A 27,322-nucleotide genomic window follows, 5' to 3' on the forward strand; every position below is an offset into this window, starting at 1 on the left:
GTTTTAAAAGACACTAGCGTATTGTTCTTACCTCCGGTTCCGGATTCCTTCAGCACCTTTTACTAAGCGGAGCAGACGCTTATCTGGTCAGCACTACGAGGAATATTACCTCCCGCCCTTTGCTGACCGATAATGTCTGCTGAAATTACCTAGTGCAGATATGTGAAGGACGGACGAGCCGCCAATTGATAAAGCCTAATATTTATCTTATTTAAAACCCTCTAAAAGGTCAAAACACAGTATGCTATTGGCGTATGGAATACCGTAAGAGTACGCACGTTGCGTATCAAACGCTTTAGCCGTGGTCGAGACGCACGAGCGGTACGTTCGCTCACGGTTAAGAACGTACAGGCAAGCACGCTATAGGCTGCCGACTAACGTAATGGTACGCTATCAGCGTAGCGGACGCTCGAGACCACGAGGAGATCACGAGCGGCGCAGACGCTCAGTGTTAAACCTTTATAACTATACCATAAACAATGTACTTATACTGTAAACCCTTGTGCAGTGATAAGGTGTAAATGCAACACAGTGTAACCTTGTTAGTTTAAAAGCTGTATGAGCGTATGTGACGCTCAGAGAACCCCTTAGCAATATAATAAACACTCAAATACCGGTCTAAGGGTCTAACGCCTTTTAAGGAAATGAATGAACGTTCAATCGCAAAAGAATAATACAGTACAAGTTATACACTACCAAAATAACATAGAATATCTAACCAAGTAACTACACATAAAATACAATAAAGATACAATTACTTTTAAAGGGGGAAGGAGAGAGAGAGAGAGAGTGGCTTATAACAATAAAGACAATATGATTGCAGAGAAACTTACGCACAAAGGGAAACAATCGCATGCGCCTTCTGGATGTCCAGCTCCCGATTATCAGTGATGAGAACCGTTGAAGAGAATAGAGAGCTGGCCCAGATCGGCTTGTCCTTTTATACACTACACACAATACAGTACAATGGTCCCTATATTCTTATTGTTCATTGGACACAGGAATTCGTCTTCGCATTATAACAAAAGGTCATAGGTTGATTCATACAGGTGGGCTGTGACTATTCCTAACTGCTCAGGTGGGTGGGAAACTGGGTTTCCCGCCGCATGGGTAATAAAGTGCAAATACAGTAAATGTTCATAAACTTCTTATGTCCATAACTATTCGCACGAGCGATTAATCCGCTTCAAACCAACACCGGAATATTGCTAATTAAATACTCTTCCGATGGATACTAAACACCACTGTATAACCCCTGTCTGACCCTTCGTATCAAACAAAGAGGGATCTCTTTGTCTATGAACATGCTACATTAACTAAACTTTCAGATTCTATCAAAGGGACCATAATCTACAAAATACATTATATGGTTAAAATATGTTACGATTGAGTCGCACGCTAGACGTATACAAACTCTACCGTAAATGCGCATACCGTGCGCCCGCGGGTGCACGCAACAGCGAGTATACGCACGGGAGAGCTCATGCACGCGCAGCGGGGACACGCATGAGGTGCAAATATGGCAATGTGTAGCGTGATATTTTTCTGACTTTGACATAAGGAAGTTCAAGCAAGAAGGAGGAATACTACTTCTGATCGCTCCAGCGTGGCCCAGACGGCATTGGTTCTCAGACCTTCAGGGTCTCTCGATAGAGCGTCCTCTTCTACTTCCACAGCGCCCAGATCTCCTCGTTCAGGGCTCCTGTGTATATCAGGATTTAGCCCGGTTGGCTTTGACGGCGTGGCTCTTGAAGCTTCCGTCTTGAGGGCCAAAGGATTTTCTGAGGCGGTCATTCAAACCACGTTGAAGGCTCGGAAACAGGCTGCTCGGATTTACCATAGGGTTTGGAATTCTAACTTTGCTTGGTGCGCATAAAACAATCATGACGCTTACAAGTTTAGTACGGCCAAACTTTTGGCGTTTCTACAACAGGGCCTGGACTTGGGCCTTCGTCTGGCCTCCATCAAGGTTCATATTTCTGCCTTGTTGGTTTGGTTTCAAAGAAAAATTGCACTTTACCTGATGTACATACGTTCACTCAGGGTGTGTTGCGGATTCAGCCTCCCTATATCCCGCCTGTGGCCCCTTGGGACTTGTCTGTGGTTTTGGAGGCGTTGCAAGGGTCTCCGTTTGAGCCTCTTGAATCTGCAGACCTTAAGTGACTTTCTCTTAAGGTATTGTTTCTGCTGGCTATTGCCTCTGCTAGAAGGGTGTCGGATCTGGGTGCCTTGTCTTGTAGGTCACCATATCTGATTTTTCACTGTGATCGGGCGTTTCTTAGAACACGTCCTGGGTATTTACCTAAGGTGGTGTCTTCTTTCCACCTTAACAGGAGATTGTGGTTCCGGCCTTTGCATCTCCTGAACTGTCATCCAAAGAGCGGTCTTTGGATGTGGTACGGGCTCTCCGTATCTACGTGAAGAGAACTGCCTCCATCAGGAAGTCGGATTCTTTCTTTGCTCTGTTTGGTTTTCACAAATGTGGCTGGCCTGCTCACAAGCAGACCCTGGACAGATGGATTAGAATGGTGATTGCACATGCTTATGAACAGGCTGGCCTTCCAGCTCCTGCTACCATAAAGGCCCATTCTACGTGGTCCTCAGTGAACACATTCATAAGGTTCTATGCCTTCGACACTTCCGCCTCCCAGGATGCATCCTTTGGACGCCGGTTTCTTGTGCCTGCTACAGTGCGTCCCCTCCCATAAGGAACTGCTTTAGGACATCCCCAATGTCATTCCCTGTGGAGCCCAGGGTACCCCGCAGCAGAAAACGAGTTTTATGGTAAAAACTTACCGTTGTTAAATCTTTCTGCGAGGTACACTGGGCTCCACAGGGTGCCCACCCTGACGCACTTAGCTTCCTTCGGTTGGTGTGGCATTAGCCGCTGACACTTTCTCCTGTCGTGAGAATGTGGTGTATGTGGCTACGAACAGTTGTCGTCTCTTTTGCCTGCTACTGCACTGGACTGGATAACAAAAACTGAGCTCCTGTGCACGGAGGCGGGGTTATAGAGGAGGCGGCGCTAGGCATTCTGGGAACAGTCAAAGCTTTGAGCCTGTTGGTGCCTCGGTCAAGATCCTACTCTACACCCCAATGTCATTCCCTGTGAAGCCCAGTGTACCTCGCAGAAAGAGATTTATTTAACAACGGTAAGTTCTTACCATAAATCTTGTTTTTTTGCCGTCTGAGGCTGCAACTAATCTGCGACTGAGATGGCCTGGAAGTGGTCTGCGCTGAAGTCTGAGACCCTCCCCAAAAACACCTGGGCATGCATTTTTTGACACACCCAGAAAACTGCAGTTTTCCGGCCAGAAATGCCGGCTTCCTGTTAGTCAAACAGCGGCTACACTGCAATTACGATCTGTATGCATTTTCTGTCACTATTTACCTCGAGCGTGCAACAAATATTTGCAATTTCTCTGAATAGCAATCCGCGCTGAATTAGGCCCTAAGAACACTGGTGTGATCTGTCCCAAGGTCTCTGCTTGGTTGCAGTTTGCCGGCCCTCCCAGTCCTGATAGTCCGATGCAGAATTTAAGCGATCTTTGGAGGCTCTGCCTTTTTATGGTGAGGTTCTCTTTAGGCTAGAATTGGACAAGATCATCATCACACGGGGTAAAGGAGCACTTTTCTCTCTCACTCTGTTGCCAAGGTAAAGAGTCTGACGGGGCCCTCTTTTCGGTCCTTTCGGCCCTACGGTAAGACATGATTCCAGGGGGCAATCCCTTTTCTCAAGGGGGGGGGGGGGGGGGGGTAGACCTAGGGGCATTCAATCCTGGTGTGACCTTATGCTTGACTTTCAGAGAATTTTTCGGTATGATGGGTTTCTTCCACAGCTAGGAAACCATATGGTGGGGGGCCTGTCTGCTTCGTTTTTGGGGAAGCTGGTTTCAGACCTCTTCTGATCCCTGGATGAAAAGCATCCTCTCTGTTGGTTACAGGATAGACCTGTGGGTATGTCCTCCTCAAAGGTTCTTTTACCTCAAGCCTCTTTGTCTTGTCACAAACATCTGGCTCTGGTGGGGTGGCAGTGGAATTTTCTCTCAATGGGTGTTGTGATCCTTGTCCCCGCTGATCAAGAGAGGCAGGGCTTGTATTATGATTTATTTGTGTTTCTCGAGTTGGAAAATTTTTCAAACTGAAGTTACTGAATGTTTATTTACACCTCGGGAACATCAAAATGGAGTCACTCCAGTGGTTTTTATTTATTGCGGAGTGGAAGTTCCTGGTGTCCACATTCCCATTTGAGTGCCTCACCAATCTCTTCTTTGGTTTGCGATTCAAGACTCTTATTACCAATTCAAGTTTCTACTCTTGGGGCACTTCACCGTCCCTCAGGTCTTCATAGAGGTGGTGGCGTTCATGGTGGCATACCTCCGATCGATTGGTGTTACCATTATCCCATACCTTCCTTGGAGATACTTCAGTGCCATGTACTGACGCATTGGGTATTGATCTTATGGTTGGATTTTAAATTGTAAAAAGTTTAACTTTGTCCTGTCACAGAGAATTTTCCTGGCCATGCTGTCCAACACCTCCATAGAACGGGTCTTTCTGCACCAGGGAAACTTTCCAGCCAGCCAAACCTCAATTTTCTTGGTTCTGCAGAAAAGGGTAGTTTTGATGCATGTGTCTTTTTTTGGGTAAACTTGTGATCTCCTTTGAAACTGTTCAGTTCAGATGGTTCCATTTCTGGGACCTTCAGTTGGCTCTATTGTCCAAATGGGATGTGTTACATCTCCACCTGTACCGGGTCATTCATCATTTCCCTTAGGTTTGTCTGGCTCTCCTCTGACTGTTGGGTTCCAGATATCTTAGTATGAGTTACACCTTTGTCATTTGGGAGACTGCATTCTGGTGACTACAGACGTCATTCTCCTGTGCTTGGAAGCTTTAATTTGTCAGTTCTGAATCTAGGGTGTTAAATCCCCTCGGGAGAGGTCCTTGCTCATAAAGGGACTGGAACGTCAGCCCTATATTCCAAGCCTTGACGGCTAGTCAGGTTCATTTGGAATTTGGTATCCGGTGAAGGTCCATTTATATAATGCCAGGGCTGCAGCGTACCTCAATCACCAGGGTTCACAAAGAGTCCCCTAGTTATAAGAGAGATGGGGAACATCTTGTGGATCAATAGTGCAGGGTGGCCACCGGGTCTTCCATGCATACCTTTGCAAAATTCGACACCTTTTGCGTCTTGGGATGTGATTTGTGGACTGCAAAGTGCCTCATGCTGCTACAGCATGTCCCCTTCCATGAGGATTGCATTGGGACATCTCCATCCTCAGTGGAGTTAAGAAAACAGCAGGATTTCTCTTACGTCCTAGAGGATGCTGGGGACTCCGTAAGGACCATGGGGTATAGACGGGCTCCGCAGGAGATAAGGCACCTAAAAAGAACTTTGACTATGGGTGTGCACTGGCTCCTCCCTCTATGCCCCTCCTCCAGACCTCAGTTAGATCTTGTGCCCAGAGGAGAATGGGTGCACTGCAGAGAGCTCTCCAGAGAGCTCTCCAGAGTTTTCTGTGGAAAAATAATTTTGTTAGGTTTTTTATTTTCAGGGAGTCCTGTTGGCAACAGGCTCCCTGCATCGTGGGACCGAGGAGAGAGAAGCAGAGCTGGCTTGTAAAGTTGGGCACTGCTTCTAGGCTACTGGACACCATTAGCTCCAGAGGGAGTCGGAACACAGGTCTCACCTGGGGTTCGTCCCGGAGCCGCGCCGCCACCGTCCTCCTCACAGATGCCGAAGATAGAAGCCGGGTGAGTATTGAGGAAAAGACTTCGGGTGAGTATTGAGGAAAAGACTTCAGGCGGCAGAAGACATCAGATCTTCATGAGGTAAGTGCGCAGCGGTAAGCTGCGCGCCATTGCTCCCAGTCACACACAAAGCAGGCACTGAAGGGTGCAGGGGGGGGGCGCCCTGGGCAGCAATAAACCTCGTTTTTGGCCATAAATAAGGTGGATTAGGCTGGGGGACAGTAAATCCGCGGACCCCCGCCATTTTATTAATATATGATGAAGGGACCGAAGCCCGCCGTCGGGTGGGTGGGGCTTGATCCTCAGCACTAACCAGCGCCATTTTCTCCACAGAGGCTGCATGAGAAAACGCTGGCTCCCTGTTCTCTCCCCTGCTGAGCTTCACAGGTTGGAAAAAGGAGGAGGTTGGCACTTTGGCGACGCAGTGAGTGGAGATTACGATTATAAACATATACAATCGCTATCTGGTTGTATATTCCAGTGTTTTTAAGCGCTGGGTGTGTGCTGGCATACTCTATCTCTCTGTCTCTCCTAAGGGCCTGGTTGGGGTTTTGTCCCCTTATAGGTAAATCCCTGTGTGTGTGGGGTGTCGGTACGTGTGTGTCGACATGTCTGAGGCGGAAGGCTTCTCCAAGGAGGAGGTGGAGCAAATGAGTGGTGTGTCCCCGTCGGTTGTGCCGACTCCTGATTGGATGGACATGTGGCATACGTTGCATGCAAGTGTGGCATCTTTACATAAAAGGCTTGATAAGGCTGGTTTAGGGGGGACATCAGGCGGTCAATCCTCAGATTGGACCGACTCACAGGGCCTGTCGGGGTCTCAAAAACGTCCCTTAACACAAGACACTACTACCGACACGGATTCTGATTCCAGTGTCGACTATGACGAAGTAAAATTGCACCCTAGGGTGACTAAAACTATTCAGTGTATGATTGTGGCAATAAGGGATGTGTTGCATATTGTGGATGAACCCTCAGTCCCCGACACAAGGGTACACATGTTTAAGGAAAAGAAACAGATTATTAATTTTCCCACATCTCATGAATAAAATTAGTTCTTTGGAAAAGCTTGGGAGACTCCGGATAAGAGACCGCAGATCCCCAAAATAGTTTTTATGGCATACCCTCTCCCTAAGCAGGACAGGGAGATTTGGGAATTACTCCCCACTGTGGACAAGGCCCTGACGCGCTTATCCAAGAAAGTGGCGCTACCGTCTCCTGACACAGCGGCCCTTAAGGACCCAGCAGATCGCAGGCAAGAAACTACCTTAAAGGGTATTTATTCTCATACGGGTGCTGTGCGAAGACCGACGATTGCGTCGGCATGGGTGTGTAGCGCAATTGCAGCTTGGACAGATGAGCTGACAGATCAATTTGATACTATGGATAAGGATACTATATTCCTAACTCTAGCCCATATAAAAGACGCAGCCTTATTTATGAGGGATGCTCAAAGGGACATTGGATTGCTAGCTTCTAGGGCCAATGCCATGGCTATCTCAGCGAGAAGATCCTTATGGACTCGCCAATGGACGGGTGATGCGGATTCCAAGAAACATATGGAAGTACTACCCTATAAGGGGGATGTATTGTTTGGCTACAGCAGGTAAATCAAATTTTTTACCATATATTCCCCAACAGCAAAAGAAAGTAACACCCTATCAGATGCAGTCCTTTCGGTCGCACAAGTCCAAAAGAGGTCGGGGATCCTCTTTCCTCGCCAGAGGTAAGGGCAGAGGCAAGAGAGCACCTGCTGCGGCAGGTGCCCAGGAACAAAAGTCCTCCCCGGCTGCTCCAAAACCCACAGCATGACGCTGGGGCTCCCCTGAGGGAGTCCGCACCGGTGGGGGCACGTCTTCGACTTTTCAGTCAGGCCTGGGTCAGTTCGGACCTGAATCCCTGGGTGTTGGAAATAGTTTCCCAGGGTTACACACTGGAATTCGAGGAGGTGCCCCCGCGCCGATTTTTCAAATCGGCCCTACCAGCTTCCACATCGGAAAGGGATGTAGTGTTAGCTGCAATTTAAACGCTGTGTAAACAGCAAGTGATAATCAAGGTTCCCCTGCACCAGCAGGGAAGAGGTTACTACTCAACCCTATTTGTGGTCCCGAAACCGGACGGTTCGGTCAGACCGATTTTGAATCTGAAATCCCTAAACCTGTACATAAAAAGATTCAAATTCAAAATGGAATCACTCAGAGCGATAATAGCCAACATAGAGGAGGGGGAGTTTATGGTGTCTCTGGACATAAAGGATGCGTACCTTCATGTCCCCATATATGCCCCCCATCAGGAATACCTCAGATTCGCTGTACAGGATTGTCATTACCAATTTCAGACGTTGCCGTTTGGACTTTCCACGGCCCCGAGGATTTTCACCAAAATAATGGCGGAAATGATGGTGGTCCTGCGCAAGCATGGAGTCACAATTATCCCATACTTGGACGATCTCCTGATAAAAGCGAGATCAAGGGAGAAATTGCTGAGCAGTGTGGCGCTCTCTCTGAGAGTGCTCCAGCAACACGGTTGGATTCTAAATCTACCAAAGTCACAGTTGATTCCGACAACTCGACTACTGTTCCTAGGTATGATACTGGATACGGAACAAATGAAGGTCTTTCTCCCAATAGAGAAGGCCCAAGACATCCAGAACATGGTCAGAGAACTGCTAAAACCAAAAAGGGTGTCAGTTCACCAATGCACTCGAGTTCTGGGAAAAATGGTGGCGGCCTACGAGGCCATTCCCTTCGGAAGGTTCCATGCACGGACTTTTCAATGGGACCTTCTGGACAAGTGGTCAGGGTCCCATCTGCACTTACATCGGAAAATAACTCTGTCCCCAGGAACCAGAGTGTCCCTCCTGTGGTGGTTGCAAAGTGCTCACCTACTGGAGGGTCGCCGGTTCGGGATTCAGGACTGGATCCTGGTTACCATGGACGCGAGCCTCCGAAGATGGGGAGCGGTCACACAGGGAAAGGCTTTTCAGGGTCTTTGGTCAGACCAGGAGTCCTGTCTACACATCAATGTGTTGGAACTCAGGGCCATTTACAACGGCCTTCGACAAGCGGAGAGTTTTCTTCGAAACCTACCGGTTCTGATTCAATCAGACAATGTCACAGCAGTGGCTCATGTGAACCGCCAAGGCGGGACAAGAAGCAGAGTCGCGATGACTGAAGCCACAAGGATTCTTCGCTGGGCGGAAAATCATGTAAGCGATCTGTTGGCTGTCTTCATTCCGGGAGTAGACAACTGGGAAGCAGACTTCCTCAGCAGACACGATCTCCATCCAGGAGAGTGGGGACTTCATTAAGAAGTCTTTGCAGACGTAACACGTCTTTGGGGAACTCCTCAAATAGACATGATGGCGTCACGCCTCCACAAAAAACTTCGGAGGTATTGCGCAAGGTCTCGGGACCCTCAGGCAGTAGCAGTAGACGCACTGGTAACACCGTGGGTGTTCGAACCGGTCTACGTGTTCCCTCCTCATCCTGTCATCACGAAAGTGTTGAGGATCATAAGACGAAGAAGAATACAGACGATAATCGTTGTCCCAGACTGGCCTCGAAGGGCCTGGTACTCGGATCTACAAGAGATGCTCTCAGGAGACCCCTGGCCTCTTCCTCTGAGGGAAGACCTGTTGCAGCAGGGGCCATGTGTATTTCAAGACTTACCGCGGTTACGTTTGACGGCATGGCGGTTGAACGCAGAATCCTAGCAAAAAAGGGGATTCCGGAAGAGGTCATCCCTACTTTAATAAAGGCTAGGAAGGAGGTGACGATAAAACATTATCACCGTATCTGGCGAAAGTATGTGTCTTGGTGTGAGACCAAGAATGCACCTACGGAAGATTTTCATCTGGGTCGTCTTCTCCACTTCCTACAGACAGGAGTGGATATGGACCTGAAATTAGGCTCTGTTAAGGTACAGATTTCGGCCCTCTCGATTTTCTTTCAGAAGGAATTGGCTTCTCTTCCAGAAGTCCAGACGTTTGTAAAGGGAGTGCTGCACATCCAGCCCCCTTTTTTGCCTCCAGTGGCACCATGGGACCTGAACGTGGTGTTGCAGTTCCTAAAATCACACTGGTTTGAACCGCTTAACAAGGTTGAGTTGAAATTTCTTACCTGGAAGGTGGTCATGTTGTTGGCCTTAGCATCAGCAAGGCGAGTGTCAGAATTGGCGGCTTTGTCACACAAGAGCCCCTACTTGATTTTTCATGTGGATCGAGCTGAATTGAGGACACGTCCGCAATTTTTGCCTAAAGTGGTTTCTTTGTTCCATATGAATCAACCTATTGTGGTACCTGTGGCTACAAGTGACCTGGAGGATTCCAGATCCCTGGACGTAGTCAGGGCCTTAAAAATTTATGTAGCCAGGACGGCTAGAATTAGGAAAACAGAGGCTCTGTTTGTCCTGTATGCGGCCAATAAGATTGGAGCTCCTGCTTCGAAGCAGACTATTGCTCGCTGGATCTGTAATACGATTCAGCAGGCTCACTCTACGGCTGGATTGCCGGTACCAAATTCGGTTAAGGCCCATTCCACTAGGAAGGTGGGCTCTTCTTGGGCAGCTGCCCGAGGCGTCTCGGCATTACAACTTTGCCGAGCGGCGACTTGGTCGGGGTCAAACACTTTTGCTAAATTCTACAAGTTTGATACCCTGGCTGATGAGGACCTAGCGTTTGCTCAGTCGGTGCTGCAGAGTCATACGCACTCTCCCGCCCGATTGGATGCTTTGGTATAAACCCCATGGTCCTTACGGAGTCCCCAGCATCCTCTAGGACGTAAGAGAAAATAAGATTTTAAACCTACCGGCAAATCTATTTCTCCTAGTCCGTAGAGGATGCTGGGCGCCCGTCCCAGTGCGGAAACTCTGCAAGACTTGTATATAGTTGTTGCTTACATAAGGGTTATGTACAGTTGACATCGGTCTTGGACCGTTACTGTAGTTTGTTCATACTGTTAACTGGTTATGTATGTTCCAGGTTACATGGTATGATTGGTGTGGGCTGGTATGAATCTTGCCCTTGGATTGCTAAATCCTGCCTTGTAGTGTCCATCTCCTCTGGGCACAGTTCTCTAACTGAGGTCTGGAGGAGGGGCATAGAGGGAGGAGCCAGTGCACACCAATAGTCAAAGTTCTTTTTAGGTGCCCTATCTCCTGCGGAGCCCGTCTATACCCCATGGTCCTTACGGAGTCCACAGCATCCTCTACGGTCTAGGAGAAATAGATTTACCGGTAGGTTTAAAATCTTATTTTTTTTTCCCCTTGATTGATTTTATTTATTATTTTCCCTCACAGGTAACAGTGATGTGCAGAACTCGCCTCCACAACAGGTTCATCATGAGAATCCTCCTTCACGGGTCAAAAGACCATTTCTTCAAACAGCAAGCTCTTCTGTTGGTGTGTCAACTCCTAAACGGATCAAGCTCATCGATCCCAGCTCCCTGCCTTCTTACAATGGAGAATTCACTCATATGGGTATATAGTTCTACCCCTTGTAGAGATATAGAGAGTTTAAGGGGGAAAAAAATTGAAAATTTCCTCCGACTTTTGTTACAAAACTCATTAACTTGTTCTTTGTTATAACAAATGAGTTAAAGTCCTTGTTATGTTTTGACGCTCTGTACTTTGAAAACCTCTCCGCCCACTGAGGAAAGCATCACATCATGTTTAATGTCTGTACATTTTAGGACTTTAAAATGAGTAACTAGGCAGGCATGATTGCGATTTATCAATGCTAGTATGTTGCTTTGCATGTTAATCTGAATATTTATAGGATAATGCCTCTCTGCCATGTGTGGTGGAAGAATATTTGAAGGTCATAGGTCCTAATTTGCAGTTCCAACCGACAATGCGGTCTATGATCTCTATTTATACAGTAGGTGTTCTCAAGCCGTGTGTTTGAAACCATGGGAAGTTCCTGGTGTAATATATAGAAGTGATATAAAGCTTGCATGTGATTTTTGCTTAATGCTTTTAGCATAAAATACTGTATGCTGTATGCACAGTTTCATCATTTAATTGGCTTTACAATTAGGATGGGACTTCGCTGAGGGTCTCCACGGTAGTCCTTATAAGGCTGTACTATTGTTACAAACTTGCATGGGACATAATAAGAGTTAAGGTAATATTTACCTTTAACTCTCTATCTCTTTTTTTTTTTTTTTTTTTTTGTTCTTCGAGGTAGGATCCACAGGGATAACCTTGATGGAGACCAGGATAGGCACCAAAAAAGAGTGCACTAGACCCTCTCCCCTCATACCCTGCCCATAGCTCAGGCTCTTCAGTTTTAGTTAATCCTAAAGCAGGAGCTGGAGAGGATAAAAGTATGGTACACACAGAAAACACACTCACCAACAGGTGACGGGAACTGGTGGTCCATAGGTATCCACAGGGATAACCTTGGATGTCCCAAAACAGTTGAAATAGGGAGGGAGTGCTCCTAGGCTGAAAGGAGGAAGTTGCGGCCAAAGGATGCATCCTGAGAGGCATAGAACCTTAGAAACGTGGGCAGTAGACCATGTAGCTGCCTTGCACAGTTGTTGAATAGACATGCAACGACGAGCTGTCCACGAAGGTCCTACAGGTCGACTAGAGTGAGCGGAGACTGTAATCTGTACTGGAAGATCAGCTTACGTATAAGTCTGTGAGATGGTCATGCGTGGCCATCAAGCCAGGTTTTGTTAGTTAGCGGGCCAGCCTCGCTTGTTGAATCCACAAAGGACAAAGAGTGAATCTGTTTTCCTAATGAAACTAGTACGGTCCACGTAGATTTGCAGAGCACGGACCACATCCAAGGAGGCCTCCCCTGCGGAAAGGGCAGGTGAATGGAAGGTCGGAACAATTTCCCTGTTGAGATGGAAGCTGGATACCACATTGGGGAGGCAACCCTGTTTGGTCCGTAGGACGGCCCTGTCATGATGAAAAATCAATAAGGGGGAGTGGCAGGAATGTGCTCCCAAGTCTGAGACCCTGCGTGCAGAGGCAAGTGCCAGAAGAAAGTCTTCACAGTCAACCATTTAAGATCAACAGGTCCAAAAGGAGACTGTTGCAAACCACGGAGAACTAATGACAAATCCCAAGGAGTCACTGAAGAGACAAAGGGAGGTTGAATCCAAAGTATCCCCTGAAGAAAGGTACGCACATCCAGCAATTGAGTAATTCTTCTCTGGGACCAGACGGACAGAGCCGAGACTAGTACCTTAAGAGAAGCAAGGCGGATGCCCATGTCAAGGCCTGCCTGGAGAAAGGCCATGGGTTAAATTTACTAAGATGGGAGTTCTATTTAAGATGGGATGTTGCCCTAGCAACCAATCAGATTCCAGGTATTATCTTCTAGAAGGTGCTAGATAAATGGGAAGTAGAATCTGATTGGTTGCTCTGGGCAACATCCCATCTTAAATAGAACTCGCATCTTGGTAAATTTACCCCAGGAGTCTATAAATCCGAAACAGGTGTAGTATGGTATGCCGGCGGCCGGGCTCCCGGCAACCAGCATACCGGCGCTGGCATACCGACAGTGTGGCGAGCGCAAATGAGCCCCTTGCGGGCTCTCTGCGCTTGCCACGCTGCGGGCACGGTGGCGCGGTACGCGCGCCACGCTATTTATTCTCCCCCCAGGGGGGTCGTGGACCCCCAAGAGGGAGAAAGTGTCGGTATGCCGACAGCCGTCAAACTGAAGACCACCCATCCGAAACACCAGAGGCTCATAGTGTTCATATCTGCCAGTGTTCATATCTGTAAGAATGCCATATGTGGTAACGGATGCAAACTGACTCTGGCTTCCACGCTCGGAGCATAGTTTGAATCACAGACCTAGAGAAACCCATATCTCTTAAGAGGGATAACTCAAGAGCCATGCCGTCAAAGATGGCTGAGTTAGGTCTGGGTGTAGACAGGGAGCTTGTGACGAGGGTCTGTCGTAGAGGAAGAAGAAACTACGTCTGTGGAAAAACTTTGTAGATCCGTGAACCAATTGTGTCTGTGCCATGCTGGTGCAATAAAGATCACAGTGCCGCCTTCCTCCTTGATTTTGCAAAGCACCCTGAGAAAGTAGAGATACCGTAGGGAAGAGATATGCCAGACGAAAGGGCCATTTGACTGTTAAAGCGTCTGCAATAGGCTGTGCCTGGATTCCTCCTCCTGGACCCGTACATGGGTACTTTATAGTCTTGTCCGGAGGAAGGAAGATTCGTTGTACTTGAGCATCTAGCAGAGATCTGAGATGTAGCATCCTCTGAGACTGGATGAGGGAGGACTTGGGCCAGTTGATTAGCCAACCGTGACTGTAGGAATGTTATGGTCACCTGGAGATGATGGCTGAGGACCTCCGGAGATTGTGCAAAAAGGAGAAGGTCGCCTAGGTAAGGGAGTATTCGGATTCCTGGCCGACGAAGTTGAGCAGCAATTACCACCATGAGTTTGGTAAATACCCTTGGGGCAGTGGAAAGGCCCAAGGGTAGAGCTTAAAACTGGAAATGCTGACGAGAACAGCAAACCGTAGGTACTGTTCATGAGAGGGTGTTATAGGGACAAGTACTGTCCCCCTATTAGTTGGAACCATTGGTGGTGGTGTGGGGGGACGACTTGCCATAGCTCTCACTGTACATGTATGTTGGAGACTGGAAAGATCTTAAATTTGCTTTCTGTCTCTTGTACCATAAAATATAACACATTTGTAGTGAGTGTGCGACCAATTTTCTGAAACATCAGGCAAAAATGAGCAAGTTAACTTTATTCCTAGTATTAATACAACTACAAGGCTATGATAAATATTCAGCAATAACATTAATATCTTTACAGGCGATGCCATAGTTGTGTACACTGACGGCTGCTGTTCACGGAATGGACGACTTAAGGCACGAGCTGGAATTGGTGTTTACTGGGGTCAGCACCACCCTCTGTAAGTGACATCACCAGTTTTCTAATATCCTGTCCAATTTTGAAAGAACAGATGAGTAAATAGTCTTGAGGGTTCGTTTTTTTTTTGGGGGGGGGGGGGTTTCTGTTGTGGATAAATGTCTTTTTGGGAGTCTACTACTTTTTTAATAACTGCTTAGAATCAAATAACTGATGTTACTGGGGAGTCTCGGCTTTCAAATGGTGGTATTGTCTGGTGAATAGAAACAACACAAACCTCTTTCAAATGTTGGCGCGCTCTCTAGTAGCTGTTTGCTGGTGATCACTAGACCATATCACCAAGCGCAACACAACAATGTAGGGAGAACACATTGTGCCCCATCTCCCCCATACTAACCCGCACACATGCTGGAGCAACCTTGTTAGAAAGAAGGGAGTCTTCACTTATACACTATGTGCCCCCTATAGTACTGATCACCAGGCAATTATTTAAACAGCATAATGATATTTAAAAAAAATCACAAATGGGGGGGCATCTAAAGCACAGATCTCCATTAAATAATGGCTCCCCTGATTTACTGCAGTAGGTTTCTTAGTTTAAAAATGGTCGCCCTTGGTGGGCTGCGATATTCATACATATGGATAGCACTTAAATTGAGGTGACCAGACATGAGTAAAAAACGCAACTTTTTTTCCCGAAAACCTAGATGTAGAATCCAGTGTGGTATATTATTTAGACGTTCAAAATGTAGACAATACTGTAGACACCATAATGTAAAGCAATGTCTGTGATACTTATTCTACTGCTATTATAGCATATATATTAATTGTTTTGGAAGAATACCTATTATTAACAGTAAAAAGTGTGAATGTCAGTGCATGTTGTCATAACTCATGTAGAGATGTATATTATACTGGCAGACACACCGGGTGGTCTTCAGTATGCCGACTGTCGGGATCCCAGCGCACAGTATACCGGCACCGGAATCCCGACAGCCGGCATACCGACACTCTTTTTTCTCCCTCGTGGGGGTCCACGACCCCCCTGGAGGGAGAATAAAATAGTGTGACGCGGCGAGCCCGCAAGGGACTCATTTGCGCTCGCCACGCTGTCGGTATTCCGGCGGTCGGGCTCCCGGCGCCGGTATGCTGGTCGCCGGGAGCCTGGCCGCCGGCATACCATACTACACCCGACACACCTTTTTGTTGTGAATCTGTATTCAAAATAAAAAAGTTGACCCTTACAGGGGGCAATTCAATCGCAGTAAAACCCTTTTTTCTGGGTGTGGTGTAAGGTCGCTGTGTATTTCTAAGTAATGTATAGTAATTATTGTGTAGCTGCCATACAGAGATTATGCCATGGATGTATAAAATGTATATGTGTAGGATTGTTGCATCATATAAAGTTTTGAGAAATTATCTTTTTCCCTTTATCATCAGGAATGTGGCGGAAAGGCTGGAAGGGAGGCAGACAAATCAGCGCGCGGAGATACTGGTAATCCACTACTTACACTGTTATAAATAGCAAATGATAATTAGCTATGCAGCAATTGTTATATTCATTAGGTGAGGGAAGGGAAAAATTAATGAAACACTTCCAAACTACGAATATCCTAGTGAGAGAAAATGGATCAAGCTAATTAAAATGTGCACATTATTGTATTTTTGGCCTGTGGATATTTTGGATATTTGAGTGTATAAAAACAAATAATAATAAAATTTTTATATATCTATATCTATCTCTCTATATCTCTCTATATCTCTCTATATCTCTCTATATCTCTCTATATCTCTCTATATCTCTCTATATCTCTCTATATATCTCTATCTTACCGGTAAATCTATTTCTCGTAGTCCGTAGAGGATGCTGGGCGCCCGTCCCAAGTGCGGACTTCTTCTGCAAGACTTGTATATAGTTGTTGCTTACATAAGGGTTATGTTATAGTTTATCGGTTGAACCGAGGCTATGTTGTTGTTCATACTGTTAACTGGGTAGTTTATCACAAGTTATACGGTGTGGCTGGTATGGATCTCGCCCTTAGATTTACAAAAATCCTTCCTCGTACTGTCCATCTTCTCTGGGCACAGTTTCCCTAACTGAGGTCTGGAGGAGGGGCATAGAGGGAGGAGCCAGTGCACACCCAGAATCCAAAGCTTTCTTAAAGTGCCCTATCTCCTGCGGAGCCCGTCTATTCCCATGGTCCTTACGGAGTCCCAGCATCCTCCACGGACTACGAGAAATAGATTTACCGGTAAGTAAAATCTTATTTTTGTGCCTCACCCTGTATTTTCATAACAGCTGGAAAGCCACAGTTTGGCCAGGCTTAGGGTAATCCATGAAAAAAAAGTTAGCACGCTTATAATAAAAAAAATAAAAAATATATATATATATATATATATATATATATATATATATATATATATATATATATATATATATATATATATATATATATATATATATATATATATATATATATATATATATATATATATCCCAAGAAAAAAGGCGGCACTCAGAGTCTCAAAAACTTAGTGAAAAACGACCCGTGTTTTTTTCACCAAGTTTTTGAGACTCTGAGTGCCGCCTTCTTTCTTGGGCTGTATAAGGAGTGCTACTCCTTGAGGAAGGCACCTGAGCAGATACCCAGGTGGAGAGAGTGTGCCGGACTGCAGCGAGGAGTGTGTGTATATATATATGTATGTGTGTGTATATATATATATATATATATATATATATATATATATATATATATATATATATATATATATATATATATATATATATATATTTCTCTAACGTCCTTGAGGATGCTGGGACTCCGTAAGGACCATGGGGATTATACCAAAGTTCCCAAACGGGCGGGAGAGTGCGGATGACTCTGCAGCACTGAATTGAGCAATCAGGAGGTCCTCCTCAGCCAGGGTATCAAACTAACAGAACTTTGCAAAGGTATTTGACCCCGCCAAGTAGCAGCTCGGCACAGCTGTAGTGCCGAGATCCCTCGGGCAGCCGCCCAAGAAGAGCCCACCTTCCTAGTGGAATGGGCCTAAACCGATTTAGGGTAACGGCAATCCTGCCGTAGAATGCGCCAGCTGAATCGTGTTACAGATCCAGCGAGCAATAGTCTGCTTTAAAGCAGGGCCGCCAACCTTGTTGGCTGTATACAGGACAAACAGTGCTTCTGTTTTGCAGATCCTAGTTGTTCTGGCCACGAAAATTTTCAAAGCCCTGACCACATCAAGGGACTCGGAATCCTCCAAGTCACGCGTAGCCACAGGCACGACAATAGGTTGGTTCATATGAAAGGATGAGACCACCTTTGGCAGGAATTGAGGACGGGTCTGCAATTTCGCTCTATCCATATGGACAATCAGATGGGGCTTTTAGTGAGAAAAGCCTCCAATTCCGAAACTCGCCTAGCCGAAGCCAAGGCTAACATGACCACCTTCCAGGTGAAATATTTCAACACCACTGACTTAAGTGGTTCAAACCAATGTGACTTAAGGAACCGTAACACCACGTTAAGGTCCCAAGGCGCCTCCGGCGGTACAAAAGGAAGCTAAAAATGCAGTACTCCCTACACAAACGTTTGTACTTCAGGAAGAGAAGCCAATTCTTTTTAGAAGAAAATGGATAAGGCCGAAATTTGAACCTTTATCGATCCTAATTTCAGGCCCAAGTTCGCTCCAGTTTGAAGGAAGTGAAGCAGACGGCCGAAAAGGAATTCCTCCATTAGAGCATTCCTGGCCTCACATCAGGAAACCTTTTCGCCATATTCAGTAATGTTTCAATGTCACTTCCTTCCTAGACTTAATTAGGGTAGGAATGACCTCCTCCGGAATACCCATTACCGCTAGGATCCTGCGTTGAACCGCCATGCCGTCAAACGCAGCCGCTGTAAGTCTTGGAACAGACAGGGCCCCTGCTGCAGCAGGTCTTGTCTTAGAGGAAGAGGCCACGGATTCTCTGTGAGCATTTCCTGCAGATCTGGATACCAGGTCCTCCGTGTCCAATCTGGAACAATGAGAATTGGTCTCACTCCTCTTTTTCTTATTATCCTCAACACCATGGGTATGAGAGGAAGAGGAGTAAACACAGAGACCGACCTGAACACCCACGGTGTCACTAGGGTGTCCACAGCTTACTGCCTGAGGGTCTCCTGACCTGGCGCAATAACTCTGCGGATTTGTGTTGAGGCGGGACGCCATCATTTCTATCAGTGGCAGTCTCCACCGAATTGCAATCTGTGCTAAGACTTCCTGATGAAGTCCCCACTCTCCAGGACGTAGGTAGTGTCCGCTGAGGAAGTCTGCTTCCCAGTCGTCCACTCCCGGAATGAACACTGCTGACAGTGCACTTACATGATTCTCCGCCCAGCGAAGAATTCTGGTGGCTTCCGCCATCGCCACTCTGCTCCTTGTGCCGCCTTGGCGGTTTACATGAGCTACTGCGGTGACGTCTGACTGGATCAGAACCGGTTGGTCGCGAAGTAGGGTCTCCGCCTGACGTAGGGCGTTGTATATGGCCCTTTGTTCCAAGAAGTGAAGACAAGTCTCTTGACTTGACCAAAGACCTTGGACATTTTATTTTTCCCTGTGTGTGTGACTGCTCCCCAACCTCGGAGGCTCGCGTCCGTGGTCACCAGGATCCAGTCCTGAATGCCGAACCTGCGGCCCTATAGAAGGTGAGCACCCTGCAGCCATCACAGGAAAGATGCCCTGGGGGAGAGGGTGATCAACTGATGAATCTGTAGATGTGACCCGGACCACTTGTCCAGTAGGTCCCATTTGAAAGACCTCGCATGGAACCTGCCGAAGGGAATGATTTTCCCCAGACTCGGGTGCAGCGATGCCGACACCTGTCTTGGTTTCAATAAGTTCCTGACCAGAGTCATGAGTTCCTGGGCCTTCTCTATCTGAAGGTAAACCCCTTTCTGGTCCGTATCCAGAATCATACCCAAGAAGGGCAGACTAGCCATAGGAACCAACTGTGGCTTCGGGATATTGAGAAACTAGCCGTGTTGCTGTGACACCTTCAGCGAAAGTGACACGCTATTCAACAACTGCTGTTTTGATCTCGCCTTATAGGAGATCGTCCAAGTATGGGATAACTGTGACTCCTAGCTTGCGTAGGAGCACCATCATTTCCGCCCATTACCCTGAAATTGGTAATGACAATACTGTACCGCAATTCTCAGGTACGCCTGATGGGGTGGATAAATGGGAACATGAAGGTATGCAGCCTTTATGTCTAGATCAGGGGTGGGGAACCTCCGGCCCGCGGGCCGAAGCCGTTTGGTCCGGCCCACCAGCTTATGTCAGTGAGACGCTGCCGCTCAGTCCGGCGGCAGCGTGTCTCAGCTGTCAGAACAGGGAGACGGAGGAGAGCGCGGCTGTCGAGTGGGAGCGGCGGCGTGTAGTACTTCAAACCAGCCGCCGGTCCGTGAGCCAATCGGAGCTCGTGGACCGGAAGCCAATCAGGAGCCGCGGCTGCCGGTCCGCGAGCTCTGATTGGCTCTCGAACCGGCGGCTGGTTTGAAGTACTACACGCCGCCGCTCCCACACGACAGCCGCGCTCTCCTCCGTGTCCCACGGTAAGTAGCAGGGAGGGGGGAGGGCATCGGGCATCTGTATAGCTGGCACTGTGGGGACATTTGTATACCTGGCACTGTGGGGACATTTGTATACCTGGCACTGTGGGGGCATCTGTATACCTGGCACTGTGGGGACATCTGTATACCTGGCACTGTGGGGACATTTGTATACCTGGCACTGTGGGGGCATCTGTATACCTGGCACTGTGGGGACATCTGTATACCTGGCACTGTGAGGGGCATTTGTATACCTGGCACTGTGAGGGGCATTTGTATACCTGGCACTGTGAGGGGCATTTGTGGATCTGGCACCGCACTATTGGGGGCATATGTGTATCACGTCCCATTTTAACTGGCCACACCCATTTTTTTGGCGCGTGCGTGCCTCCGGCGCGCGCACACACAGTATCTCTAAGGGGCAGACCTACTGGGGGGCAGGGTCATTTTTTAAGTTGAGAATTTTTGTATGGCCCCCGAAGGATTTTATAAATATCCAAATGGCCCTCGGTAGAAAAAAGGTTCCCCACCCCTGGTCTAGATACACCTTCAAATCCCCCCTTTCCAGGCTGGCCATGATCGCTCTGAGCGATTCCACCTTAAATTTGAACCTTTTCCAGTATAGGTTCAGAGGTTTTAGGGGTACATTTACTAAGCAGTGATAAGAGCGGAGGAGTGAGCCAGTGGAGAAGTTGCCCATGGCAACCAATCAGCACTGAAGTAACATCTATAATTTGCATACTATAAAATGATTCAGAGCTGCTGATTGGTTGGTGGGGAAATTTCTCCACTGGCTCACTTCTCCATTCTTATCACTGCTTAGTAAAATGTACCCCTTAATTTTAAATAGGTCTGACCGAACCGTACGTATTCGGGACTACAGCCAAGGTTGAGTAATAGCCCCTTCCTTGCTGCAGGAGGAGAACCTTGAGCACCACCTGTTGGAGATACAATGTGTGCATTGTATTTAATATAACTCCCCTGCTGGGGGAGAAGCCGGTAGGTCCGATAAGGAAAACCGGCAAGGAGGCACCTTTCGAATTCCTTTGCAACCCTGAGAACAATTTTTATTGCCCCGGGATCCACCTGTGAGTGAACTCGGATGTGGCTGAAGAGTCGAAGACGTGCTCCCCCTGGGACGAACTCCCTTAGCGGAGCTCCCGCATCCTGCGGTGGATGTAGTAGAGGCCGGGGAGGACTTCTGTTCCTGGGAACTAGCTGTGCCCCATGCCCTTACCTCTGGTAAGAAAGGACGCTCCTCATACTTTCTTGTTGTTCTGTGACTGAAAGGACTGCATTTGATAATGTCGTGCCTTCTTAGTCTGTGAGGGAATATAAGGCAAAAGATCAGAATTACCAGCTATAGCTGTGGAGACCAGGTCCGAGAGCCCTTCTCCACACTTCCTCAGCCTTGTGAGGTAAACCCTCCATATGCCTCTTTTAGTCTGCATCACCTGTCCATTGCATGTTTCACAGGACAAGTCTAGCAGAAATCGATATAGCGTTGACTCTAGAACCCAGTAGACTAACGTCTCTTTGGGCATGTCTTACATATATATGTGTGTGTGTGTGTGTGTGTGTGTGTGTGTGTGTGTATGTACATATATATACATATACATATACATATATATATATATACATATACATATATATATACACATATATATATATATATATATATATATATATATATATATATATATATATATATATATATATATAAACATCTTTATATATATATATATATATATATATATATATATATATATATATATATATATATATATATATATATATATATATAAAATTAGTGATGAGCGGATTCGGTTTTACTCGGTTCTCAAAACAGAATCTTATTGATTCACTGATGTCACGTGTTTTGGATAGCCAATAAGATTCTGTTTTGAGAACCGAGTAAAACCGAATCCGCTCATCACTAATATATATATATATATATATATATATGTATCTATATACTAGGGACAATAACATGGCATCCTTATCTAGGGGTTAAACCACCGCTGATAAGGTATCTGACTACGCTGCTACAGCGCTATAAACCCATGCCGACACAATCGCCGCTCTGAGTAGTGTACCAGAATGTGTGTAAATGGACTTCAAAGTACTTCTACTGCATGCTATCTGCAGGATCCCTGAGGATAGCTGTTAAGTCAGCGCTACCTTTTTGGTTAAACGTGTCAATGCCTTGTACACCCTAGGGGAAGATTCCCATCGTATCCTGGCCCCATTAGGGAAAGGATACTCCCTGAGAATTCTTTTTGGGTAGCTGCAGCTTCTTGTCTGGAGATTTCCGCTCTTTTTCTTCATGAGAGGAGGGAAATTTACCTCAGCTTTCTTCCCCTTAAACATGTGTACCCTTGTGTCAGGGACAGATGAGTCATCAGTGATATGTAAAACATCTTTTATTACAATAATCATATATTGAATACTTTTCTGCCAGTTTTGGCTGTACTTTGCATTATCGTAGTAGACACTGGAGTCTGACTCCGTGTCGATATCAGTGTCTATTATTTTAGATAGTGAGCGTTGTGAGATTCTGAAGGTCTCTGTGACATAGGGGCAGACATGGGTAGATTCCCTGTCGGTTCTCTAATCTTTTGTAATAAGGTCATCTTATCACTTAATTTCACGTATCCAATCAGGTGTTGGCGTTGTCGACGGAGAGACCACGCACCCACACAGATTTGCTCCATCTCTTCCTTAGGAGAGCCTTTTACCGCAGACATGTCGACACACACGTACCGACACTCCACACACACAGGGAATCTCCCCTTGGCCCTTTGGAGAGACAGAGAGAGAGTATGCCAGCACACACCCCAGCGCTATATAACCCAGGAAAAACACAGAATGTTTACCCAGTAGCGCTGCTGTAATGTATAATCGCCAAATATGTGCCCCCCCTCTACTTTAAAACCCTCTTCACCGTGTGTCAAGCAGGGGAGAGTCAGGGGAGCTTCCTCTCAGCGGTGCTGTGGAGAGAAAATGGCGCTGGTGAGTGCTGAGGGAGAAGCCCCGCCCCCTCGGCGGCGGGCTTCTGTCCCGCTCAAACTTACTAAAATATGGCGGGGGCTCTTTTATATACATGTACAGTGCCCACCTGTACATGTATATATACTTTTTGCCATAAGAGAGGTGTTGTATTGCTGCCCAGGGCGTGCGCCCTGCACCCTTACAGTGACCGGAGTGTGTGAGGTGTATGGGAGCAATGACGCACAGCTGCAGTGACGCCCAGTAAGAACCTGTGTTCACCCCCTCTGGAGCTAATGGTGTCCAGTAGCCGAGGAAGCAGAGCCTATCTTAGACAAGAAGGTCTGCCCCTCTCTCCTCAGTCCCTCGATGCAGGGAGCCTGTTGCCAGCAGTGCTCCCTGTAAAAATGTAGAAAAAATCCAAACAAAAATGCTTTCTAGGCAGAGAACTCAGGGAGCTCCCTGCAGTGCACCCATCTCGCTCTGGGCACAGTGTAAAACTGAGGTCTGGAGGAGGGGCATAGAGGGAGGAGCCAGTGCACACCCAGAATCCAAAGCTTTCTTAAAGTGCCCTATCTCCTGCGGAGCCAGTCTATTCCCATGGTCCTTACGGAGTCCCAGCATCCTCAAGGACGTTAGAGAAAACCTCCCAAGATTTCAAAGGTTTAGGGTCAGTCCATGAAAATGGTCTTTTTAGGTAACGTTTGTTACCAATTATCATGACTAGCTTTGAATAAAAATGAAAGCATATCATGTACCACACAAACAACATTTACTTTGCACAAAATATTCAATACACATGCTCCAAAAAAATGTTTCACATGAAATATATTTCAAAATGTAACGTTTGTTACCATGGAATGACAGGTTATCAAAAAAAGGCGTGGTAAATACTATTCAAATTTTTGGTACATCATCTAAAAGATCATAGAATATGTTTTTTTTTTTCAATTTGTTTTGAATATGATATTGTCATTTTCCTGGCATACAGCAGCCTTCAGTGCATTAATAGTTCTTGGCTGATGTTTGTAGACCTCGGCTATCAGATGGCCCCGTTGGCTGTGTAGAGGCCTTTCATTAAGCTGATGAAGATTGTCTTCCGCCCAGTAATGAAAAGTCTGCTTGTTACTGTAGCCAGACAAATTAAAGTGAGCTTCATCAGGAGCTGGAAGACTGCGCTATTAAGGGGGCGGAGCTTCTCCTCAGAGCGGACCCAGCAGCGTTCAGCGCCATTTTCCTGCATGCATCCACGCTGCCTGTGAAGAGCAGTCCCTCCAGAACAACTCCAGCTATCTGTACGGTACCAGGGGGTTGTAGAAGGAGTGGGGAGGCTGTATATAGACTGTGTAACCTATTAAGGGGCACAGTCAGCGCTGGTTAAGGGTCTCCCTATACCTATATAGCGCTGTGTGCGGGTTGGCTCCAATCTCTGTGTGTCTCTGCCATTCTTGGGGGGGAAACTCTGTCTACCCTTTACCCTATGTGTATGTGGGGTGTGCAGGCAACCATGTTTAGGGACTCTGTATCGTATGCTGCAGAGGGGTGTAGTATGGTATGCCGGCGGTCGGGCTCCCGGCGACCAGCATACCGGCGCCGGGAGCCCGACCGCCGGCATACAGACAGTGTTGCGAGCGCAAATGAGCCCCTTGCGGGCTCGCTGCGGGCACGGTGGGGCGCTACGCGCGCCTTGCTATTTTATTCTCCCTCCAGGGGGGTCGTGTACCCCCACGAGGGAGAATGTGTTGGCATGCCGGCTGTCGGGATCCCGGCGCCGGTATACTGTGCGCCGGGATCCCGACAGCCGGCATACTGAAGACCACCCGCTGCAGAAGATATGTCTTCTCAGGAAGATCCCATTCCATGTAATCAGGATTGCACTGTTGTAGCGCAGATCCTGGCTAGGGAACCAGAGTGGTTAGCCTCTCTTAGGCGGGGCTATTTCTCAGATTTCTGAAAGGGTTGCAAGGACTGAAACGGCCACTCAGGTTTTACAGTCCTCTATGGCAGTTTGGTCCGGTCCTGTTCCCTCTGGGTCCCCTGCGGTACATTCTCACAAACGTGCTCTTGCCCAAATTACGCAGGATGACACGGATACCGATTCTGACACTGCAGACGGTGATGGGGATGTGTTGAGTGGGACAGCATCACTTGCTAAGGGGGTGCAGTTGATGATTGAGGCCGTGCGGGATGTGTTAAATATTGCTGACACAACTCCTGAACAGGTTGAGGAGGCTTTTTTCACAGCCTGTAAGAGCCCCTCTCACCTTCCCGGCATCTAAAGAATGAAATGCTATATTTGAAAAATCCTGGGAAAACCCGGAGAAAAAATTCCAGATCCCTAAGATGGTTCTGGTTGCTTTTCCCTTCCTGGAGGACGATAGGAAAGAATGGGAGACCCCGCCTATAGTTGGCGCGTCTGTTTCCAGGCTGTCAAAACAGGTGGTCTTAGCTGTCCCGGGATCCTCTGCGTTGAAATACCTGGCGAATCGCAAGGTTGATGCTACGCTCAAATCCATTTACATGGCTTTGGGGGCGATCCTGCGGCCCACTATTGCCTGTACATGGATTTCAAAAGCCATAGCAAAGTGGTCAATCACTCTGCAGGAGGACTTGACTGCGATGGATAAGGGTGATGTTGATTTGTTTTTACGTAACATACAGGATTCTGCAGGGTTTCTGGTAGAATCCATGAAGGCTCTGGGTTCCATGGCTGCGGGGATCTTCATGTCCGTCTCGGCTCGCAGGGGTCTCTGGCTGCGCCAATGATCTGCGGACGCAGAATCCAGGAAAAGTGTGGAGAACCTACCCTACACAGGTCAGGCCCTTTTTGGGGAGGTGTTGGATGCGTGGATTGCCATGGCTACCGCGGGTAAGTCTCCTTTTCTTCCCTCAGCTGCTCCGGCTACGAAGAAGCCTTTTTTTCTCAACACGTCACAGTTCTTTCGGCCCGCTAGGACTAGAAAGAACAAGCCCTCTCACACCTTCTTTAGAGGTGGTCGAGCCACATCCAAAAAGCCTGCACCTGCAGGTTCCCAGGATCAGAAGCCTGCTTCTGGTGCCTCAAAGTCTTCAGCATGACGGTGGACCGCCCAGCCTGGAGGTCGGTCAGGTGGGAGCGAGACTCCGGCATTTCAGCCACGTCTGGGTGTTGTCCGGCCTGGATCCCTGGGTACAGGATATTGTGTCCCAGGGGTACCGGCTGGAGTTTCAAACTCTTCCACCACACCGATTCTTCAAGTCAGGCTTGCCGGCTTTGCCGGCAGACAAGGCTGTCCTACTGGAAGCTATAAAAAAATTGGAAATGTCAGAAGTCATTGTTCCAGTTCTGCCTCATCAGCTGAACAAACGTTACTATTCGAACCGTTTTGCGGTACCGAAACTGGATGGTTCGGTCAGGCCAATTTTGAACTTGAAACCGGTAAACCCTTATCTCAGGGAGTTCAAATTCAAGATGGAGTATCTGGGAGCGGTGATCTCAGGTCTGGCGTAGGGGGAGTTCCTGGTGTCCCTGGACATCAAGGATGCTTACCTCCACATTGCCATTTGGTCGCTGCATCAGGCTTATCTCAGGTTTGCACTGCTAGACAATATCCGTTTCAAGCACTGCCATTCGGTCTCTCCACGGCACCGAGGGTCTTCACCAAGGTGATGGCAGAGGTGATGGTTCTCCTCCGCAAGCAGGGGGTGAACATAATTCCATATCTGGACGACATGCTGATCACGGCGGCGTCCGGGGAGAAGTTGTTACGGTCCACTGCTCTCACGATGCATCTGTTTAGGGAGCACGGTTGGATCCTGAACCTTCCAAAGTCTCATCTGGAGCCGACAAGGAGGCTGTCTTTCCTGGGGATGATCCTTGACACGGATTTGCAGAGGGTGTTTCTACCGGTGGAGAAAGCGTTGGTGATACAAACGATGGTCTGGGATGTCTTGAAGCCTGCCCGGGTTTCGGTTCACCAGTGCATCCGCCTTCTGGGAAAGATGGCTGCCTCCTACGAGGCTCTGCAGTACAGAAGGTTTCATGCTCTGCCCTTTCAACTGGATCTCCTGGACCAGTGGTCGGGATCTCACCTACACATGCACCAGAGGATACGTCTGTCGCCGAAAGCAAGGATTTAGCTCCT

General features: G+C 47.5%; 1 protein-coding gene across 5 annotated transcripts in view; it reads left to right on the forward strand.

Moving 5' to 3' along the window:
- Positions 1–27,322, forward strand: part of LOC134909061 (ribonuclease H1-like) — a 135,625-nt gene that overhangs the window by 98,684 nt on the left and 9,619 nt on the right. For all 5 annotated transcript variants that reach the window (XM_063915473.1, XM_063915469.1, XM_063915471.1 and 2 more), the window contains exons 4-6: positions 11,056–11,235; positions 14,560–14,659; positions 16,057–16,111. In XM_063915473.1, the coding sequence (XP_063771543.1) occupies positions 11,056–11,235; positions 14,560–14,659; positions 16,057–16,111 (335 nt within the window). The remainder of the gene's footprint in view (positions 1–11,055; positions 11,236–14,559; positions 14,660–16,056; positions 16,112–27,322) is intronic.

The sequence above is a fragment of the Pseudophryne corroboree genome, chromosome 4 (genome assembly GCF_028390025.1).
Source record: "Pseudophryne corroboree isolate aPseCor3 chromosome 4, aPseCor3.hap2, whole genome shotgun sequence".
Lineage (NCBI taxonomy): Eukaryota > Metazoa > Chordata > Amphibia > Anura > Myobatrachidae > Pseudophryne > Pseudophryne corroboree.